The sequence below is a fragment of the Trichosurus vulpecula genome, chromosome 4 (genome assembly GCF_011100635.1).
Source record: "Trichosurus vulpecula isolate mTriVul1 chromosome 4, mTriVul1.pri, whole genome shotgun sequence".
NCBI classification, from domain to species: Eukaryota; Metazoa; Chordata; class Mammalia; order Diprotodontia; family Phalangeridae; genus Trichosurus; species Trichosurus vulpecula.
The window spans coordinates 144,382,996-144,403,676 of record NC_050576.1 but is presented as its reverse complement, the minus strand read 5'-3'; the positions used below and the strand labels follow the sequence as shown (position 1 = coordinate 144,403,676).

Below are 20,681 nucleotides of genomic sequence, written 5' to 3'. Positions count from 1 at the left end.
AGACAAACCTGGCAAGGAGGTTAATCAAACAAGGACCAAACAGGCAGTATAGGAGTATAGAGAAAGGACGTTTTCCCTGGTATAACCCGGGGGCAGAGATTTGACCTCTATGGCATGGTGGAGAATGACTACTGTATACCTAGCTCTCCTATCCCCTTGTTCCATGTAACACACTGCTTCTGGGTTCCGGAGTGTATGTCACATCCGAAGAATTAGGTCAGGGGTATCTAAGAGCAAGGTTTGATGTTTAGTGACTCTATGGCTAACCAGCCACTGGTGGCCCTCTGCTTCTAGAATGCTCTGAACTCAGTGGGGGATCAGAACTTCCAAGGGCTGGCCAAGTGTAAGTTTAGAGGCAACCTCAATTAGGATGGCTGGAGCAGCCAAGAAGTTTACTTGTTTTGAAAAATAGGCAACCAGCCTGGGGTCAGGTCCTGAGGACTGGGTTAGGACTCCCAAAGTCTGTCTTCTTCTTTTGTCAACATACAGAGTGAAAGGTTTTTCTAGATTAGGTAAAGCTCATGCTGGAATGGTTGTCAATTTAGTTTTCAAAGTCTCAAAAGCTTTAGCCTGGTTGGGGCCCCACCCTAGAGGGAGTGAGTCAGGGCCTTGGGTAGCGATTAATAGTTGCAGTCCCTCCTAGGCCTCAAGCTTAATTGGATATTGACTTCAATGGGGGAACACTTTAGGGTCTTGGAGGCAAACTATGGCTGGGGTGGCAGAAGTAGCTAGCCCAGGAATTCTCTAATCCCAAATAATTGGCTCAACTGTCTTCCACTTGTCTGGGGAAATATAGGCAGGTCTGGTAAACAGAGGGAAAAGGGAGACAGGAGGCTTAACTAGAGAAAATTGGCTCTGCAATTTCACCATCAGGTCCCTTCCCAACAAGGGGCCAGGGCAAGAGGAGTGCATAAGGAAGGAATGTTCAAACAGTAAATACTCAATTAGGTAGAGCAGGGGGTATGTCTGGGGACACCCCTTAGTTTCCCCTTCAATGCTCTTGAGACAATTGGTTGAGGGGTGGGTAGGGTCAAAGTAATTAGTTAAAACAAGAGAATGTAGCCATGATAAAGTGGGTAAACTTACCTTCGGCCTTTTGTCCAGGGCTCGGTGAGAGAGGTAGAAAAGTGGGAGGGCTGCCAAGCCCCAGGCTTCCTGTCATTCCAAATCTTGAGAAGACTGGAGGACAGGGTACTGGAAGGCAGCCCCACCACTTTTCCAACCTTGGGGACAATCCTTCCTCCAGTGCCCCTCCTGGTCACATGGACATGGTCCCAGAGGCTTTGGTCCCTGGGGTGGGGGCGGGGTGGTGGTATGCCCTGGAGGGGTGCTCCTTGGGTCTTTTCCTGGCCATAGTAGTAGCCAAGAATTGAGTGTGTTCTCTGTCTCTAGCTCTTCTCTATCTTTTTACCATATACCCCATCACGCTCTTTTTGGCTGTGTCATCACAGCTGCCTACTTGTGTTGAATTTACAACTCACTAAAACCCTTAGGTCATGTGTCAGAAAACTAGTTCATACCTCTTTGTTGTTGGGACTCTTTTTCTCCCTTTTCAAACTTTGATCAAAAATAGATAAATTATTTAGCAAATAATAAACATTTGCATTTGCTTTTTTCCCCATATATGTTTCTAGGGGAGAGTGTGGAAGAAAATGCAAATGTTGTGGTCAGATTATTAATCCGGAGGCCTGAGTGTTTTGGTCCAGCTTTAAGAGGGGAAGGTGGCAATGGTCTTCTTGCAGCCATGGAAGAAGCTATAAAAATAGCAGAGGATCCTTCTAGAGATGGCCCATCACCTACTAATGGATCCAGCAAAACCCTGTATGTCTAAAGAAAGGTTTTTCTTAAATATATTTTCATGGGTAAACATACTAGTTGACTTCCATCAAATTAAAAGCAACTTATTTTCTTTCTTTTAATTTTGATGTCAACTAAGAACTCAGAATTTCCCCCCCATTTAAGTGTTAGTTTGTGAGCATTGGAGGAAACCTTGAAGACAGTGTTTGAATGGGTAACCTTAAGCCTGGAGGCTGAATGTACAAATGATGTGAGTGTATGAATGAATGCAAATCACTTATTAAATATTAAATATGTGCTAAGCACTGTGATTAAGTGCTGGGGATACAAATACAAAAATTAAGACAGTCCCTGCCTTCAAAGAACTTACGTTCTAATAAGAATGCCCAGAGAAGGAGGTTACTACTGGGAAATCACAAAAATGAAGAGTAGAATAATAGAGAGGTCCATTTAACACATCCGTGTCAGAAGCAATGACTGAGTACAGATCTCAGAGAAAGAGATTGGGGGTTAATACTTGGCTAGTGAATTAATTGTGCATTACAATTCAGTAATCACATTACTGGGAGAATAGTTGCCTCAAATAGTACTCATTGATCTTCTGTTTTCTGTTTTCTTCAAAAAATGAATAAAAGTGATTTGGCAACTGAAGAAGATGACACTATCCACATGGGAAATGCCATAATGACCTTTTATGCAGCTTTGATTGATCTGCTAGGACGCTGTGCTCCCGAAATGCATGTAAGTCTGCTCCTTCACTTAAATTTCCATGAAACAATGCTCATGCTTCAGCTAGTTATGTTAAATCAATGGTGGATAGTATAGTCATTTGGTGATTATGAATGAGTATATTGGAACCTGCTTGTAATGGCTCAAAGAGCCGATTGTTGAATTTTCATTGTGAGAGCCTTTACACTTGAGAAATCAGCAAGATTTCAAGATTTGACTTATTGCTTTGTTGATTGTCTAGGTTTAACAAAGTAATGTAGAAAATGTTCATTTAAACTTAGAAATGTATTAAGCTTACTTTTTTTCTTTCAGAGGATTTGTTAAGTATTTACTTGTATACCACTGTATATAAATGTGAATTATACTTTCTTAATGGTGATCATTAAATTGTTTTCATGTTTTTAAAATTATTTCATATTTCTATGGAATTTTGGGTAGGTGGGTAAGAGAGAATGAAATATCCATGGCTGCCCTGCCATAATAAAACCATAAAAGCAGCCAAAAGCCAAAAGCAGCTCATCTTGCCCCATTAAAAATTAATGACAGATTGCTGCCCTTACAGAATTTGGTTTTAGCTGTTCATGACTGGTGGTTCTTAAGTACTGTGAAAAATAGTAATGAATTCAAAATACAGCTCATTAATAGCATAATTACATATTTTCTCACACATTTTACCAAAAAAAATCAAGAAAAATTGTTTCGCAGCATAATTCTCTCATTCCTCTTCCTACACTAAGATAGCCAGTGCTCTTGGCAAATGAAGCCTTGGCAAATGAAGAATGTTTTGTCCTTCTAAGAGCAATTAAAGGATTAAATTAAATTATTGGACAGATGTTTTCTGCTCTCTAGAGTTTGGAGAAGGAATTGAAGACTCAGTCTTCTACTACCACTCTCTAATGCCTTTCGTCACTATCCTGCCCTTCCAACCTCCTTATGTCAGACTTCCTTATACTTCCTTTGGGCTGGGGTAAAGGACTGTGGAACCCAAATGCATCTCAACTCTGATAGGCAAATGTGAACAATGACATATCTACCATAGTTTCCTTGTCTTTTCTTCTCCAAAATAAAGATGCCTAATCATTAAACTTGAGTCTTGAAAATGTAGAATTTCACAAATGGAAATGCTGCCTTTCAATTATATGTAGATTGCCTCCTTTACCATTTCCTTCCTTTCTCTGTTTCTCATAAATACATATTTAGTCCCACTAAAAGCAGTCCTTTACTTAAGCAGTGAAGAATTGCTAAAGTAGGGACTAAAAATAAAATCTCAAGTCTAGTTAGCTTTGCTGAACATTTCTACGAACCTGAATAAATTTTATTCTTTAGTATCACTTCGGTACTCCAAATATAATTATAGTAATCATAATAGCTAACATTTAGTAAGACCTGGTAAAACTTTACTGTGCTAGGATAATTTTCAATAATCCAGTATTATCTCCATGAGACAAAAGAATAGGACATAAGTAAATGGGTGTAAAATCTTAAAGATTAATGATATTTGCATAGTATGGTAGCAGACCAAGCCATAAACACTCACAGTATTCATCATTATAGCAATGTGTACACATATACACATGTATACATATATGCACACATACACATATATATGTGTACACACATGCATGTGTGTAATATAGGCATGTGTGTGATACATATACATATGTATATTTGTGCTTTGGGGACTGTATCCCTGATGTAAATGAATACAAATGAGAAGACAATAGCTAGAGTATAGTACTTGTAGTCGCAAAGAACTAGGTGCAGATAGTGTCCATTTTTTACTGTGTGATCCTGGGCAGGTCACTTAATTTCTTTGCCTCACACAACTTTTCTGGGTTTGTCTATAGAAGGAGTTACCATATCAGGAAGTACCCCATGTTGAGAAAATCAGTTATTTTGTGTTTTCATATCTCCAGCAGCATGGAAGCTGCATAGGAGCCAACCTGGAAGCCAGAAATACCTGGGAGTAAGTCCCACCTGGACTTGTTGTGTGACTCCATACAAATCACTTTACTTCAGTGCTCTAGCCTCTAACTAACCTCTAACTCCCTATGAATATAAATTGCAGAGAAGATGCTTATTCTACATTGGTAGAGGGAGTTTCTTTACTTGGAAGTTCCCTATAGTATCAAAATCCTAGGACCATTCCCAGCTCTATCACTATTATCTCCACATAAACTGATAATGCTAGCATTTATATAGCATTTCAGGGTTGGCAAAGCACTTTTTATATATTATCCTATTTGACATTCACTGTAGCCCTGTGAGTCAGATACAATTGGTATCCTCATTTTACAGATGAATAAAATGGAGAATTAAGTGACTTAATCAGGGTCAAACAACTTGATTTCAGGAAGACCAGAGTTCCTGTCTGATTCAGGACTACAAGTTTGGCATGTTATGTACTACACTACTTCAGTTCCCCATGATATATGTTTATCATTTTAAGATTTGCAAAATGTTTCATGTACATTATCTTTTTTCATCTTCACAATACTGCCTGTGAGGTAGGTGCTATTATTACCCCCATTTGAAGAAGTAGGCTGAGAAATTAAATGACTTTCCTACATTTCTAATGAGTATCTGAGGGAGGATTAAATTCAGTCCTTCTAATTCTGTGTCCAGCGCTTTGCCACTGCACACATTGCTTTAATGCTGTAGTAGCAGGTTAGGAAAAGCCAAATCTGATTAAAACATGTAAAAAAATGGCATACTTCTAGTTTTGAAAAGGATCACTGTGGCCAGAAATTATATAGTGATTCATAATTAGGCTTTATGTAGCCAGTGGCAGACTGGTAATATTATTTTGATCTAGGTTTACTTTTCCCTTCCTTATGAGCAAAAACCTTGGAACACTAAAACCCACCAAAATTTGATTGCTGCTGTAAAGTATTACAATTTTTAAATGAGACATGAACCTTAGTGTGTCCCTAAGGCATGAAGCCAATTAATTAATTCTACTTTTCTTTCCTAATGGTCATTTGTATTTACTTTGTAATCTATAATATTAATCTAAGATAAATTTTTGATAGCCAGTTTTTTTAAGGAAGCTGTAAGTATGGGGATGTGTAGTAATATACAGTGTGCTATTCTTTACATAGAAATATTATATTTTACTAATCCGTTATTAAGAGGACATAGTTTTGTGGTTCTTTTTACAATTCATAGTTTTACTCAATGTCCTGTTGAATCAGTGAGGATTTAAGGTGCAGTCTTTTCTGGGTGTCATTTAGCTGTCTGGCCTGTGTAAGAATCAGATTTGTGGCCTTGACATTATTAGCTCTGTGCTCTAGCCTGACTGGCATATCTCTGTAAGGCATGTTTTGCAAATAGAAATGTCCTTGGGAACAGTTTTCTTAAATAGAACACTAATGTTTATACTATTATTTCTGACTCAGGCCTGACCTCTTGTGGATGTTTCTTTTTTATCGGAATTAATTTAGACATGGGATTCACTTCCTGGGTTTTCCTGAATAGGATTGTAACTGACTATGGCAGAGAACTTCAGGTCTATTGTTTTTCTGGTTTTTTTTTCCCGGTATAGTTGATCCATGCTGGCAAAGGGGAAGCTATCAGGATCAGGTCTATTCTGAGATCCTTAATTCCACTGGGAGATTTGGTGGGAGTCATCAGCATTGCTTTCCAGATGCCAACGATAGCCAAAGGTAATATTGTTCTTTGGAATACAGTATTGTGTTGAATAACAAAATGCCTGATAGAACTTTTTTTCCCTGGTGAAGCAAATGGATCAAGGAGTCTTTAAAGATATTTACAACTGTATTATTTATGAAGTTTTTTCTTCATTGTATTGTAGATTTAATCTGCTTTCTAGTCTAATGACATGTAAGTTTTCACATTTCAGATACTGTATAGACAAAAGGAATTATATATTCTGTTGTTTTTCCTTGTTCCCTTAACCTATTACTGTTCTAGGCAACTCTCTAAGATTATACACTGAAGAGGTGTTGATTTACAGAGTATTCTCATCTGAGGGTTTCCCCTATCAACAAAATCATAGGTCCAGTCCCTAACCTTGACCTCTGCTATCCTTTAATCTTCTCTTTTCTGGTTGGCTACAATCCTCCAATTTGTCCTCTTCAATAATTTATCAGTTGTGATTGTGATTGTTTTATTCCCAAATTATTTACTTTTTTTTTGAATGTCCCATAGTTGAAAAGAAAATTTTTCATTTGGGCTTTCACTCTGATCAACAGGCAAAACTCAGGACAAAGAGAATTCAAAGGATTTTATTATAAGTATGTCAAGGAAGCAACACCTTGATGGGCTGATCACTCAGCTTTTATAGGTTAACTTTAAGATAATTCACATAGGTCCACATCAGCTAAAGAGGTGGGGCCCTTGAATCTCAGTTCCTTCCCAAGGTAGCAATTTGCAGGTGAGGGTACTTGACAAAGAGCGAGTGATAGAAAAACTGAAGACTTAGTGTCTCCTTCCCCACCAGAATCTCCCCCAACACTGTTTGATAAGCAGGGATGGGAACAATGGGTAACTGAGTCAACATAATTTTCAATACTGTGATGGTTCACTTTAGAAACTGCAGAGTAGGGACAGCTAGGTGGCACAGTGAGTAGAGCAGCAGCCCTGGAGTCAGGAGGACCTGAGTTCAAATCTAGCCTCAGACACTTGACACACTTACCAGCTGTGTGACCTTGGTTAAGTCACTTAACCTCAATTACCCTGCCTTCCCCCTCCACAAAAAAGAAAAAGAAACTGCAGATTAATCACTGAATCAGCAACGTTTCTTAAGTACCTTCAGTATGTAAAACACTGTTAGTATAAGGGAAAATACAAAGTTTATACAAGTTTCAAAGAGAAAAATTTTGGGTTAATATAGGGAAACTTTCTGACAAGTAAAGCTGTCCAAAAGTCAGATATGCTACCCCACTTTCCCACTCAGTAGAGTGGGATTTTTCAAGTAAAGGCTGATTGACTACTTATAGGTTATGTTGTAAAAAGATTCTTATTCATGTGTGGATTCCATTAGATCCTCTGAAGTCACTTGCTGATCAGCCTACAAATTTGTGATTTATTGATGCCTTTCAATGAGGGAAATGTCTTTCGTTAGGTAAGGTAAAAATGTTTCTGGGGAATTATACAATTTGGTGTTTAATAATGAAATCCTGTCATTTTTGCAAATTTCAAGATAATTTAGTAATCCCTTAAAATGTGCCAGGAGCTATGCTAAACCCTGGGCATATAAATGCAAGCAAAAAAAATTAAGTCTTTGCCCTCAAGGGGTATATATTCTAATGAGATAAAATAACACATAAAAGGAAACTGAAAAGGGGAGGCTCTACCCCACTGAGAGCATGGTGGCAAGGAATGAAGGATGGCTGGTGTGGGCCCTCCCCCTAAATGGAATCCCTGGGAAGAACTCACCAATGGGAAAAGGGAGCCACAGAGGTAGAGAGTGAGAGATAGAAGGATGTTCCAAAGTTGAGAAGGCCATAGGTGCTTAGGGAAATCCAGAATAGGAAGACAGCTAAAACATGGGGGCAAAGTCCAGAGAGATATTGCAGGGGTATGCCACTAAATGTTAACAATAGAATCTCAAAAAACATATACATGATATACTTTTAAGTTTAATTTGCATTATTAACCCTTTTTTTTTTATAAATTTCTTAAGTTTAGAGCAGACATTCAACAGAGCAGTATATTAAGACCTGATTTGTAATGTTTGGTGATTTCTGAGTTGTAAATGCTCATACTGACAACTTAATAATTGGAAAGACTTGGCTCCTGCACAGCCCTGGTGATGGGTGACATTTATATGGTACTTAACTACATTGTATTTGATCCTCACAACAGCTGTCTGGGTCATGTTATTAAAACCATTGTGATGAGGAGAAAAAGCTCAAGGAGGTGAAATGACTTGTTCCTGCTCACATAGTGAGTAGCAGAGACTAATTTAAACCCAAGTCTTTGGTTTCTAAGGCCAGTACTTAATCAATCATGCTGTAATGTTTAATGTTTAATGATCAAATACAGTGATCCAATGCGGCTTCTTGCCAGACCATGAATTTCTTCTATAACATTCTTGATAAGTGGCTACAAGGTTATAAAGAGGTAAAGGCATCTAATAAAGGAGTAGAGGCAAGATTCAAAACTTTTAAGCCCAACACTCTTTCCACTCTACTGTAGTGATCAGCAAAGAAGAGAGAGAAGCAAGTTAGTTGTAGAGAAATGGAAATTCACTCTTCCTCTTGGAAAGTGAGAAGCATAGTTTTACATAGGCCAGACACAGGAAACAGGACAGAGAACTAGATAGCATCCTTTTCCCCTCAAAATTCTTAGCAGCAATTAGAAAAATCTTACCCCAACTAAATTAAAGTGTACTGTAGAGAAAAAACCTAAAAACATTGTTTGTGATGGAAAAGCTTCCTTTAAGCCCATGATCCATAGCTGTATTCATATATCTGAAGCACAATTTTTTTTTAATGATTCAGAGCCAGTTGGAAGAAATATCCTATTATCAGAATCACAGAATTTGAAAAATGGGGAATGGAATTCAGTGGCCTTTTAGTCCACCATAACATTGAGATTTAGGGGTGCTCAGGACCCCAAAATACTGACATACCAGGTCCTGCCCTAATGAATTCATCTCAAACATTCTTTCAGACAAAAAAAACCAGCTTATTAAAGATTCACCATATTGGGTAGACTCTTAGGAAATCCCACCATTTTGCGGGCCGGAATAATCTGGGCTGAGCTAGATTGAATCTGAGAGTCTTCATGGAGGCAAGATGAGACTTATGCACAGAAAGACTGTGGGAGGGATCTAGGAGTGGTTCTCAGGTGATGGGAGGAGGGGTTTAGGGAGGGTTTTGAGGAGGAGTCTAAGGAGAATCTTGATGGGACTAGGATGACTAGAGGTCAGACTCCAGGAACCAAGAGGATGGGATTAAAGGTAGGAAGTAGCTGAAAGCAACCTGGAGGTAACATGTAGATGTAGAATATTTTTATAGGATTAAGGGTGTGAAATACCTGGACAATGGAGGGCTAGGCTAGGTTAAAAGTAACAGAGATTTGGGCATCTTGATAATGGAAGACTTATGGCCTCAGGCGAATGCCAGATCTTGTGGAAAGATTCGGGGAGAGTTCTTGGGGGTTCCCAGAACATATACCTCATCATTAACACACCCAACTAATGGTTGTCTGTGATTTAATGCCTCTGATTTAAACCTTCCAGGGAAGGGGAATCCACCCCATCTCTAGGCAGGCCATTCCATTTTTGGACAGCTCTAAATGATAGGAAGGATTGTTTTATTTTATTTCGCAAGGTCAAGCCTAAATATGCTTTTTTTTCAGCTTCTACATAGTGAACCAGCTCCTATCATCTGGAGTTCAGCAGAATTAAGTCTAATCCCTCCGCCCCTTGGCAGTTCTTCAAATACTTGAAGAAAACTGACATGCTCCCACAGAGGGTTCTCTAGGCTAAATATACCCAGTTTTTACAACCAGTTTTCAAATGGTGTGGACTCTAGGCCCTTCACTTGGCCCTCATCTGGACACTCCACAGTTTATTGGTACCCAGAACTGAGCACTCAGGTCTGAAAAAGGAAGAGTACAAGGGGACCTCCCTATTCCTGGAATATATGCCCCACTTCATATAACCCAAGATCACATTTGATTTTTTTTTTGGCTGGAACATCATATTGTTGACTCATGCTGATCTTACGGCATACCAAAAACCCCACATTTTTTTCAGAACAACTATTGTCAATCCATGCCTCCACCATCTTATATTTGTGAAGTAATGAGAGAAATTATTATTAATAACCAATGATCTGAGGAAACCCAGCATTCCCCCTTTTTCTATAGTCCTCATTTCAAATTTCAGTCCCTTGAAGAACATTAGGATGAGATTGAATTAATTCTTCTCAATCATTGTCAGACCCCGCCCAACTTTACAAGGAATTTAATGTAAGGTGGGAAGCCCATCTTGCTCTACTCAGGTTTGGGTGAGGATAAATTCATTGATTAGATTGCCTAAAACTTAATTTAAAAGTAAATGACATAATCAGAGTTCATTAGAATAGGTACAGCCCCTCATTGTATTATTCATTTTTTCATTGTTAACCCATCAGAGTTGATTGCCATGATATGGGCATATAAACTGTGAGCCCACTTCCATGAGACATCTTTGGCATTCTGGAGTGTCACCGACCTCTTTTATTAAAATGCTTGCATTTTAATAAAATGACTATTATCCAGAAATTATGTCTCTTGAACTTTTAAAATGTTGTAGTAGTTTTTTTTAAATACCTAATTGGAAGACTATATAAGAATTTCCTCTTATTAGAATTAGAACAATGCTCTAGCCTGTTATGAAGCTTTTGAATCTTGACTCAGTCATCCATTGTGTTACTTAGCTTGCATAGTTTTATATCATCTACATATTTGATAAGCATACCATCTAGGCCTTCATCCAGATGTTGATAAAAATGTTAAACAGCTTAGAGCCAAATGTAGATTACTAAGGTACTCTAGTGGAGGCCTACTGCTTCGTAGATGCTGACACATTAACAACTTTTTTTTGAGTCTGACTAGCCAACCAATTCTGAATTAGTTCACCTTCTTATCACTCCTTTCTTAAACTATTGCAATAACCTGCTAGTTGGAGTTCCTTCATGTCTCTCCCCCCTCGAATTTATCCTCCACTCAATTCCTAAAGCATTCTTTTCATGTCACTCCTTCTATTCAATAAACACCAGTGGCTCCCTATTGCCTCCAGGACCAAATATAAGATCTCTATTTGGCTTTCAAAGCCCTTCACAATCTGCTTTCCAGTCTTCATACATTTTACTCACCTCCATATACTCTATGATCCACTACACTGGATTTTTGCTATTTCTTACACACTTTCTATCACTTTCTAACTCCAGTCTTTTACACTGGCCCTTTTCTTTGCCTGTAACGGTTTCCCCTCTTAAGGGCTAACTCCTAGCTTCATTCAAATGTCAGCTCAGCTTCTGAAGGAACTTTTTTACCCTGTTTTTCCTAACTACTAGTGCCTTCCCTCTAAAATTGACACTTCCATTTATATTGTAGATACCTTATATGTACATCTTTGCCATTACAATCCTTGTGCTCCTTGAGAGCATAGTGCCAAGCACATAGTAAATGCTTAATAAATGTTTGTTCACTGACTGACTAGAACCTTGCAGAGTTTGTATTCTATTGCTATAGCCTTTGAGAACCCACACTTTACTAAAGAAATAAGATGGAGGGGTGCGGGTGGGGGGAGGAAGAGAGACAGTAATAGAGATGCGGAGAAAGACAACAGTGTGATGGATAACAGACTGGTTCAGGAGTCATGGAAGACTGTAGAAGTCCTGTCCCAGACTTATGATAACTATGTGACTTGGGCAGGTCACTTATGTCAGTACCATAGGAAATACTAAGTCTGCAAATTACAAGTTGCTGTTCCACACTGGTGGAGGGAATTTCCATGCTGAAAATCCCCTCATATTAATAAAATCACAGGACTCTTCCTGTCTTTCCAAATACAATGTGGAAAATATCATGGAAATAAAAATTTACAAATAAGTTGTTATTCATATCGTTATTTATTAAGTTTTATCTAAAATTGAGACTCATGATACCTCTATAATTATTTTGTAGCTTTATGAAAGAGTTTTACACATACACACACATACACAGATACACACACTCATGAACACAGAGGAGATAGAAAGGTACCCTGTATTTTAGTTGAATATAAATGTAACATTTATATAAAAATGAAATGAATAACTATTTAATCAGAAAATTATTTCCATTATGCTCTTTACATAATCTATGGTTTTATTTTCATTTCACCTTCTAGGCTCTATTTCTAATTCTATTTTTCATTTTCATTTTCTCCAAATATACATTCTGGAAATTTAATGAATACTTCTATTTTATTCCTTTTACTATCTCTTTTTCATGATCTTTCCCTATTTAACATCACACTTCATTTATTTTTTTTGATATGAATTCTGATACTTCAGCATATTTATTATAGATAATGCAAATAATGATTTAACACATCTTCCTCAGTAACTTTTAGTGTATCCTTAGATACTTCAGCTGTTTTACATTACACATATGACAACGCTTCCAGAAGCTGGCTCCCCAGCCTCCTCCACATGGACAGATGTCAGAGATGTTTTGTGTATATAATGTACACACACACACACACACACACACACACACACACACACACACACACACGCACATGCACGCACACATACACACGCACACATTCTCTCTAGCCTTCTCATTCCTTCCCCTCTCTATTGCTCAATAATTTGAGAAAATTCTTTCCCCTCTCTCTTTTCCTTTTTCCTCTCACTTTTCTTCTTCTTCTCTTTATTGTATCATCTCTATTTTTCCTTATTGAGATCCAAAATGACCTTACTCAGGGATGGTAAATATAATGATTGTACTAGTAACTATCAAAATGACATTAGACAAATTAAAGCCCTTGAGGGAGATTTAAACAGCTGACATTCCTAATAATACCCAGAAGTACTGTTTATAGCATCCACATTAGTTGATATCTACTTCTCTCTCCTCTAATTAAACCTAGATTTAAGGAACCAATACACACACAGACACACATATATACACACAGACACAGATACACACATATATGCACCACCAGCATGTTTAAATACATTTTTAGAATGTTGCGTATTGTTTTTCTGTTTTCAGTAATCTTGCCTTTTATTTATTTTTTACTGCAAATGAAAACTTTTAGCTACATCCTGGGTTAAAGGTTAAAGTAAGTTCTTATGAGCTCTCTTGGGCAGCTAGCCATCATTATACAGTTGTTGATATAGAAAGAAAAGAATTATGTTTCTAGTTCCAACTTACTTTTTCTAGATCTCTGGAACAATTTATGCATACATCTATATGATCTCTCTCACACATATATATGCTGAAATTCTTTATAAGATGCTGGGTATTGAAAATTATGAAGTTTTGGAACTTAAAATCATTTGTGGACTGTTGAATCCTATAATCTTTTCTCCTTTTATGGGGATGATATGTAGGATTTTGACTTTGTTTTATTTTTCTACCATCTTCAGAATTAAATAGAATTTTTTTTTTTGCCAAACTTACATTAACAGCCAATATGTTTAAAATAGACAATAAACTAGTCAGCTATATGAGTACTTTTGCTAAAAAGAATTTTTAAAAGTATTATATATTCTGGTACTCAGGGAATTGTTTTTCTCCTAATGGTTTGATTTCTTTTGATGTCAATAGTATCTGAAAGTAAGCCAAAAAATTTTTTTTGAGTCAGTGGCTGGAAAAACTAAATAATCATTTTATTAATTTTTAAACTGAAAAAAGAAGAAACAGGAGAAGTCCTATGGTATTTTACCTCCAGATAAACATTAATAATGTTACTTTCTCTCTTTTAGATGGAAATGTGGTGGAACCTGACATGTCAGCAGGGTTTTGCCCAGATCACAAGGCAGCCATGGTTTTGTTCCTTGACAGGGTCTATGGAATTGAGGTTCAAGATTTTCTCCTTCATCTTCTTGAGGTTGGCTTTCTGCCAGACCTGCGAGCTGCTGCTTCTTTAGACACGGTAACAATTTAAAAATCTGTTCACCATTTCACTTTGATGGACTGTTCCAACTCATTGTTTGGGGGGGGGGGGTGTGTGAAAGATGACTTCACCTCAACAAATTAGAGAAAACAAGAAAACTGAGATTTTTCCCGTAAAAAATGAATCTGTCCCTTAAAAACAAACAACTGGCTTTCAAACATTTTAAAATGTTAAGAATTTATACTATTTAAATGGGCATTTTTTGAAAAGCAGGGTTTACTGACAAAGTAATAATATACATGATTATCATATTACTTTTAAGACAAATTGGCTCTCTTGCCATGTATATTGGCTTTCATGGAAGACATGTTAAAAGATTATTTAGTTGTATTTTACGGCCCATACTGGAATTCTAAGTGGTGTATCAATAGTTAGGACAATATCTTTTATATTTTCAGGTAAAAGAACTCTTCATATCTGTGAGGGAAGTCAATTTCAAATGGATATAAATACTATTATAAGGGTCATAATGTTAATAGAACAAAAATGAAATTGCACACAAAGATGTAAATTCTTTTTTGTCTTTTGCAAGAACTATTACATTTGTTTTTGTGTTCCCATTGTCTAGTATGGTGTTTTATACATAGTAGGTAGTTAATAAAAGTTGTTTAAATAAAATTACATATAAGGTGTATTTCTGAAAATAAATGAAATAACTAATGTATAATAAGGAATTAATCTTTAACTTATTCTAATGGAGGCAGTATGATCTTATAAATATGTTATTAACATAAAACAAAAGACGGTCCAAAAAAATTTATGTTTGTGAAATGCAATTAGACACACGCATATATACACATTCGTTTTGGTGCCCACTTTTGATTTAGTCCCACTATTAATGACTCAAGACTTGGTAGAATTCATGGGAAGAGGGAAGAAAACCTCAGGAACCTATGGATGATCCATTTATGGGAATTGAAATCTGATTTTATCTTAGTTTTCTTAAATCAGAGAACTATACAGCCAGGTATTTCACATAGAAGAACCATCCATAGTCATTCTTTCTTGGGTAAGAGAATTAATGAATTTCAGTAATAGTTTGTTATTTCTCTCCTTAATGTCTTGTTCCATATGTATGCAACTCATTGGTGTTCATTTCATAGGCTGCTCTTAGTGCCACAGACATGGCATTGGCTCTCAATCGGTATCTTTGCACAGCAGTCTTGCCTTTGTTGACAAGGTGTGCTCCTCTTTTTGCTGGCACTGAGCACCATGCTTCACTCATAGACTCACTGCTTCATACAGTGTACAGGCTATCCAAGGGCTGTTCTCTTACAAAAGCTCAGCGGGATTCCATAGAAGTCTGTCTTCTCTCTACTTGTGGGTAAGTAAAGACTTAATTCTGTATTGAATTTAAATTTTTCCAAGAAAAAATTATTACTAGTCCTCCGTTAACATTCATTAATGATAAAATATTAAATTAATTTCTGCTCAAGTGGAAAGTGCTATTAAATTAACCTAATCCTAAAGACAAATTCCAGAAATAGGCAGTGCTTCTTCTCTGAACTTATTGAAATGCTTTGGATATTTGCATTATGTTAATTTTTTTTCATTTTTCTCCTCCTAATTCTTATTTGCTTCTTCTTCCCTCTGACTCCTGTCTACATTGATGCTAATTAGTACATTTTTCAGGGGAAGGTTGAGGGATTTTTTTGTGTGTAACAATGTATAATAATATTTTTCTACCTGTTATTTCTGAGGACTGTTTTTAAATTTGATTGAGAATATCAGCTTGCTTTCTGGGAGGAGGAGGGAAAGGGAGGGGTACTTTGTGTGGCTGCTGTACATGGGTGAAGATTAGAAGATAGAGATATACATAAATTGAGGATATACATAAGTTTATTATATATAAAATATGGAAGGCACTGACTATACTTGAAAATTTTAAAATATGTTTTGTGGTATATTACTGCTATGAAACCATTTGAAAAATATTGAATTTTTATTAACTTCAACTTCCTGTTTTCATTATTGTTTCATTATTGTTTGACAAAGATTACTGATAGTTAATTCTCTACCTAACTAATTCCACCTAATTTGGCACACATTCTATACTTGAAGTTAAGTGGTCTAGATAAGAGTTCTAGCTTATGTCATGAATTATAATACCTGCTTAAATGAAAGTATTTTTTACTTCACTGTTAGAATTATTATTGTTCCAACAGCCAGTTGAGACCTTCCATGATGCAACACTTGTTAAGAAGATTAGTTTTCGATGTTCCATTATTAAATGAACATGCTAAGATGCCTCTTAAGGTAAGTATAGGCAAAGTTTATGGTTAAATGGTCACTTGTGCCTCCTATTTTATTTCCTATAGAGTAATAGTCTTCTAATATTTTTTCTAAAATCACTTTCCTGAGAGTAGATGGTAAAAACAAACAAACAAAAAGACATAACTCATATGTAGACAAACAAAAAAAAACAAATCTCAGCAATAGCTATTAGATAAATTTGTCTTTTTGCATTAAGATCTCAACTTGTTTATTAACCATACTTTGTTCACTTATGGAGAGCTCTCTGAGGTTGTGTATTTTATTGCTGGCTTTCACTCTTGAATTTTGCCTCTTGTGTATTATTAATCTCCTTAACCGTTCTATATTTCACCTTTTATTCTTGGTGGCATTCAGTTTGGCATACACACACACACACACATGTATATGTGGGCTGTTTTGCTTTTTTTCTCTTTCTTTCATTTATGCAACACAGTCTTTTATCACATATTCCAAGCTTCAGCCAAATGTATTCTTAACCACTTCTTATTAAGCACATTAATAGCCTGAGAGCTTATATTTGTGACATTATTCAAATTTTTCTCAGATACCATCTTTTTATCTGTTTTTTTTTTAAAAACAATTTGCCTTTAGCTTCTAAAGCCTTGATCTTCTATTAAAACCAATAACCAAAGTCTAAAGTCTTCAATTTCTTGCCTAAGACTTCATAATCCCTGGCAATGCTTTTTAGGTTCCATCTCTTTTGTGGCCCCAGATGAATCACTAGTTTAGAGGCCATTAAGCTTTTCTTCACCTTTCAGATAAATGGCCTAGGAAGAATGCAAACTTATATTATTTGAGCTAATTTCTCCAGATGCTTTGGTATCCCTCAGCAGAAAGTTAACTACAACTAATAATCTTTTTTTTGGTGAACATTATTCAATAACAATTCTCCAAATAGAATGCATAGATCCATGTCATTATTCTTTGGAAAAGAAGTTACTTTCTCCTTAAAGTCCAGCTCCTTATATTCATGGAAAGAGCCTCATGTCTTTTAGTTATCTCCAAGTATTTAGTGTTTATCTTTCTTTAATGAGTCTCATTTTTACACCCTCCAGCTTTAAGGTAGTACTCTTTGGCTGCTTGGCTGTAATTTTTTTCATTGATTCTCTTTAAAAATTAACATTCCTGCCCCTTTTGTTTATCCACTCTTTTTTTCAACCTCCAAAAAAGGAAACTGATGTGCATATGTAGCTATTAACCTTGGCAGCCTCCTGCTCATTCTTATAGCCCCTATCTTTAGTTGAGTGGGCAGTCACTAATCTTCAGCATTCAGACATGCAAATAGTTTGTTGATCCTGCTGTGGGCAAGAAATAAATGATTTGTGAGAATAAACAAGAATCTGCTAAGGCTGTTGGTAATTAACAGCACTGCCTACACTGTCAACATTTGTTTTGTTAGATACTCATTGAATGTCATGCTTTCTACCTAAATGTAGACAAATACTTAACAGTGGGGAGCAGCACATTGGCCATTTACTTCACTGGGAGACCTAGCAAAGAATACCATGGGGCTATTTAGAAACTCGGGTAACCAGTCTCTGGGATTTCATAGTTGCAGATCTTGTTATTGATCATGGTCTCCCCCCACTAAGGATATCTGTAGTGTGTACTGCCTCAGGGTGCTGGGTTGGCCTTCTTTGGCATGTCATTGGTGTGATGACTGACCAGTTGGGAGGCTATTGCTAGATCTGGGTGCCACATGCCCAGGTCCCAAGTGCCTTTTCACCAGGCACCCCCTCAAGTGTCCCTGGAAGTTTGAAGTATGTTGCCTATGACTCTACTAGCTCTCCTGGATAGTTTGTATATGTGGAATGTGGAGTTAGGAAGACCTGAGTTAGCATTTCTCCTCAGATAGTTATCAACTGTGTCACCCTGGCACATTATCTAACCTCTGTCTGCCTTTTACTCATTTGTAAACTGGAGATAATAATAGCATCTATCTCTCAAGGTTGTTATAAGGATCAAATGAGATAATATGTATAAAGCACTATATAATTCTAGCCATTATTATTAGTCCCATAGCTAGGCTTTCTGCCAATTTATCATTATCAATAGATATGAACAGATTACATAGAGAGTTCTGTATTTTCTTTTAACGGCCCTCTGTATTTCTTTGAAATTAGATTTTAGCCAGTATGCATAGATGTATTTTGAGTTAGGCAGTACATGCCATTCTTGTGGAGAAGATGGATGATGTTTTATTAGATTGAATACAATGAAATGGATTCAGAATTGGTTGAATGGCCATCCTCAAGGGTAATTATTCATGTATCAATGGCTACATAGTAAGTGTTCCTTCAATGGAGTGCCCCAGGAATCTGTTTTTGGCTCTGTACTGTTGAGCATTTTTATCAGTGACCTAGATAAAGTCACATGAAATGCTTATCAACTTTGCCAATGACAAATCTGGGAGGATTACTTAACACACTGGATGACAGTAATGATAGAAAAAGCTAGAACATTTACAGGCTAAATAACATTGGATTAAATTTAATAAGATGATATTAAATGAACATAAATGTCAAAGTTTACACTTAGATTAAAAAAAATCAATTTCACAGTGTTGAAGAAAATCTTGTTCTCTTAGTTTAGGTAGAAACCTGCCAGAAACATTTTTTAAACTAATTTAGATTATTCTAATTTAAGGATACCTGCTTAGAAACCAGGATGCAAAGATGAGCTACATGACTCCATGCCAAATATATTGTAGTGGGGATTATTTTCATATATTGCTTCAACTATGTGGCTGCTAAGGTCCCTTAGAACTCTCAAATTCTTTCATTCTTTGGCTAAAAGGAGAGAGAATACTATTTGGGAAATATTAGGGAAAGTTTTTTTTTCAAAGAAACTAATTTTGAGCTAGGTCTTCTAAAATTGGTAGACAAAGACTGACAGAAAAGGAAAGAGTATGAGCAAACATATATAGTCATGTAAGAATACTTTTTTCAGTTACTGTGCCTTATTCCTATTCAGTATCTAAAGGTCATTGTGAATTACATTGTTATTCAATTCAACCTTTTACAAATAGAAACAAGCAGAAATTAATGGACTTGGGTTTTTTTCTATGTTTTAGTGTCATAAAATCATAGAATCTCAGTACTTAAAAAGGGTCTCAGAGGTCATCTGGTCTGATCCAGTCTTAAATAGGAATAATGTCTACAGCAAATCCTGACAGTTGGTCACCCAGGCTGTACTTGAAGATATTCAGAAATGACTTACTACCTAAATAGATATCCTGTGCCATTTTTGGAAAGCTGCAGTTGTTTGGAAATTTTCCTAATATTGAGCCAAAATCTGACTCCCTGCTAGTGCTATTCATTGCTCCTAGTTTTGCTCCCCTGGGACCAAATAGAGCAAGTCTAATCAAAGACTCATCTTTCTGAGTTCAAATCCTCTGATACTTCCTAGTTGTGTGACCCTGGGCAGGTCACTTAACCTTGTTTGCCTCAATTTTTCTGATCAGTAAAATGAGCTGGAGAGAAAATGGCAAACCACTCTGGCATCTATGCCAAAAAACAAACAAACAAACAAAAAACCAAATGGGGACGCAAAAGAGTCAGACACAACTGAAAAATGGCTGAAATCTGATCCAAAGAGTTGTAAACCCAGCAAGTCAAATGAAATTTAAAAAAATTCAGATGAAGTTGGTAAATTTCACTTCTGAGTTGGTGGCATTGCATGATATTAGAATTCTGGATGGGAGTTCATGAAAAGGACTGTCTTTTGCTTTTGACTTTTAAAATTATTTATACATAGCTGCTGACAAATCATTATGAGAGATGCTGGAAGTACTACTGCCTGCCTGGAGGCTGGGGGAACTTTGGTGCTGCCTCAGAAGAAGAACTTCATTTGTCAAGGAAGTTGTTCTGGGGCATTTTTGATGCCCTCTCTCAAAAGGTAACGTTACTTCCTTCATATGTTGTAAGTTGATGGTTTGCTTAAGCAACCAGAGTTTTCCTAACATTATTTTTCTAGTACATTGAATGGGTTTCATCTGAAACTTAAGCAACTACTATGAAATTCCTCTATATTTCTGTCTGTACCTTTCATGACTACATAAGATCCCCATTGTTCCCTTAAAGATACTTTAAATATCTGCATTAACTTTTCTTCAAAATTATCATTATTGTGTACATGGCACTTCCTCAGTATTTTAGGACCTGAATGATGAAATATCCATGAATATGACAAAATGCAATGTATATCTCGTGGTAAATACCAGTGGAATTGAATAGATCATATCTAAAAGGTC

General features: G+C 36.6%; 1 protein-coding gene across 5 annotated transcripts in view; it reads left to right on the top strand.

Moving 5' to 3' along the window:
* RYR2 (ryanodine receptor 2) overlaps nt 1-20,681 on the top strand; it is an 828,134-nt gene that overhangs the window by 561,203 nt on the left and 246,250 nt on the right. For all 5 annotated transcript variants that reach the window (XM_036753924.1, XM_036753927.1, XM_036753925.1 and 2 more), the window contains 7 exons: nt 1,635-1,821; nt 2,433-2,538; nt 6,071-6,191; nt 13,965-14,134; nt 15,259-15,479; nt 16,321-16,411; nt 20,186-20,326. In XM_036753924.1, coding sequence (XP_036609819.1) covers nt 1,635-1,821; nt 2,433-2,538; nt 6,071-6,191; nt 13,965-14,134; nt 15,259-15,479; nt 16,321-16,411; nt 20,186-20,326 — 1,037 coding nt within the window. The remainder of the gene's footprint in view (nt 1-1,634; nt 1,822-2,432; nt 2,539-6,070; nt 6,192-13,964; nt 14,135-15,258; nt 15,480-16,320; nt 16,412-20,185; nt 20,327-20,681) is intronic.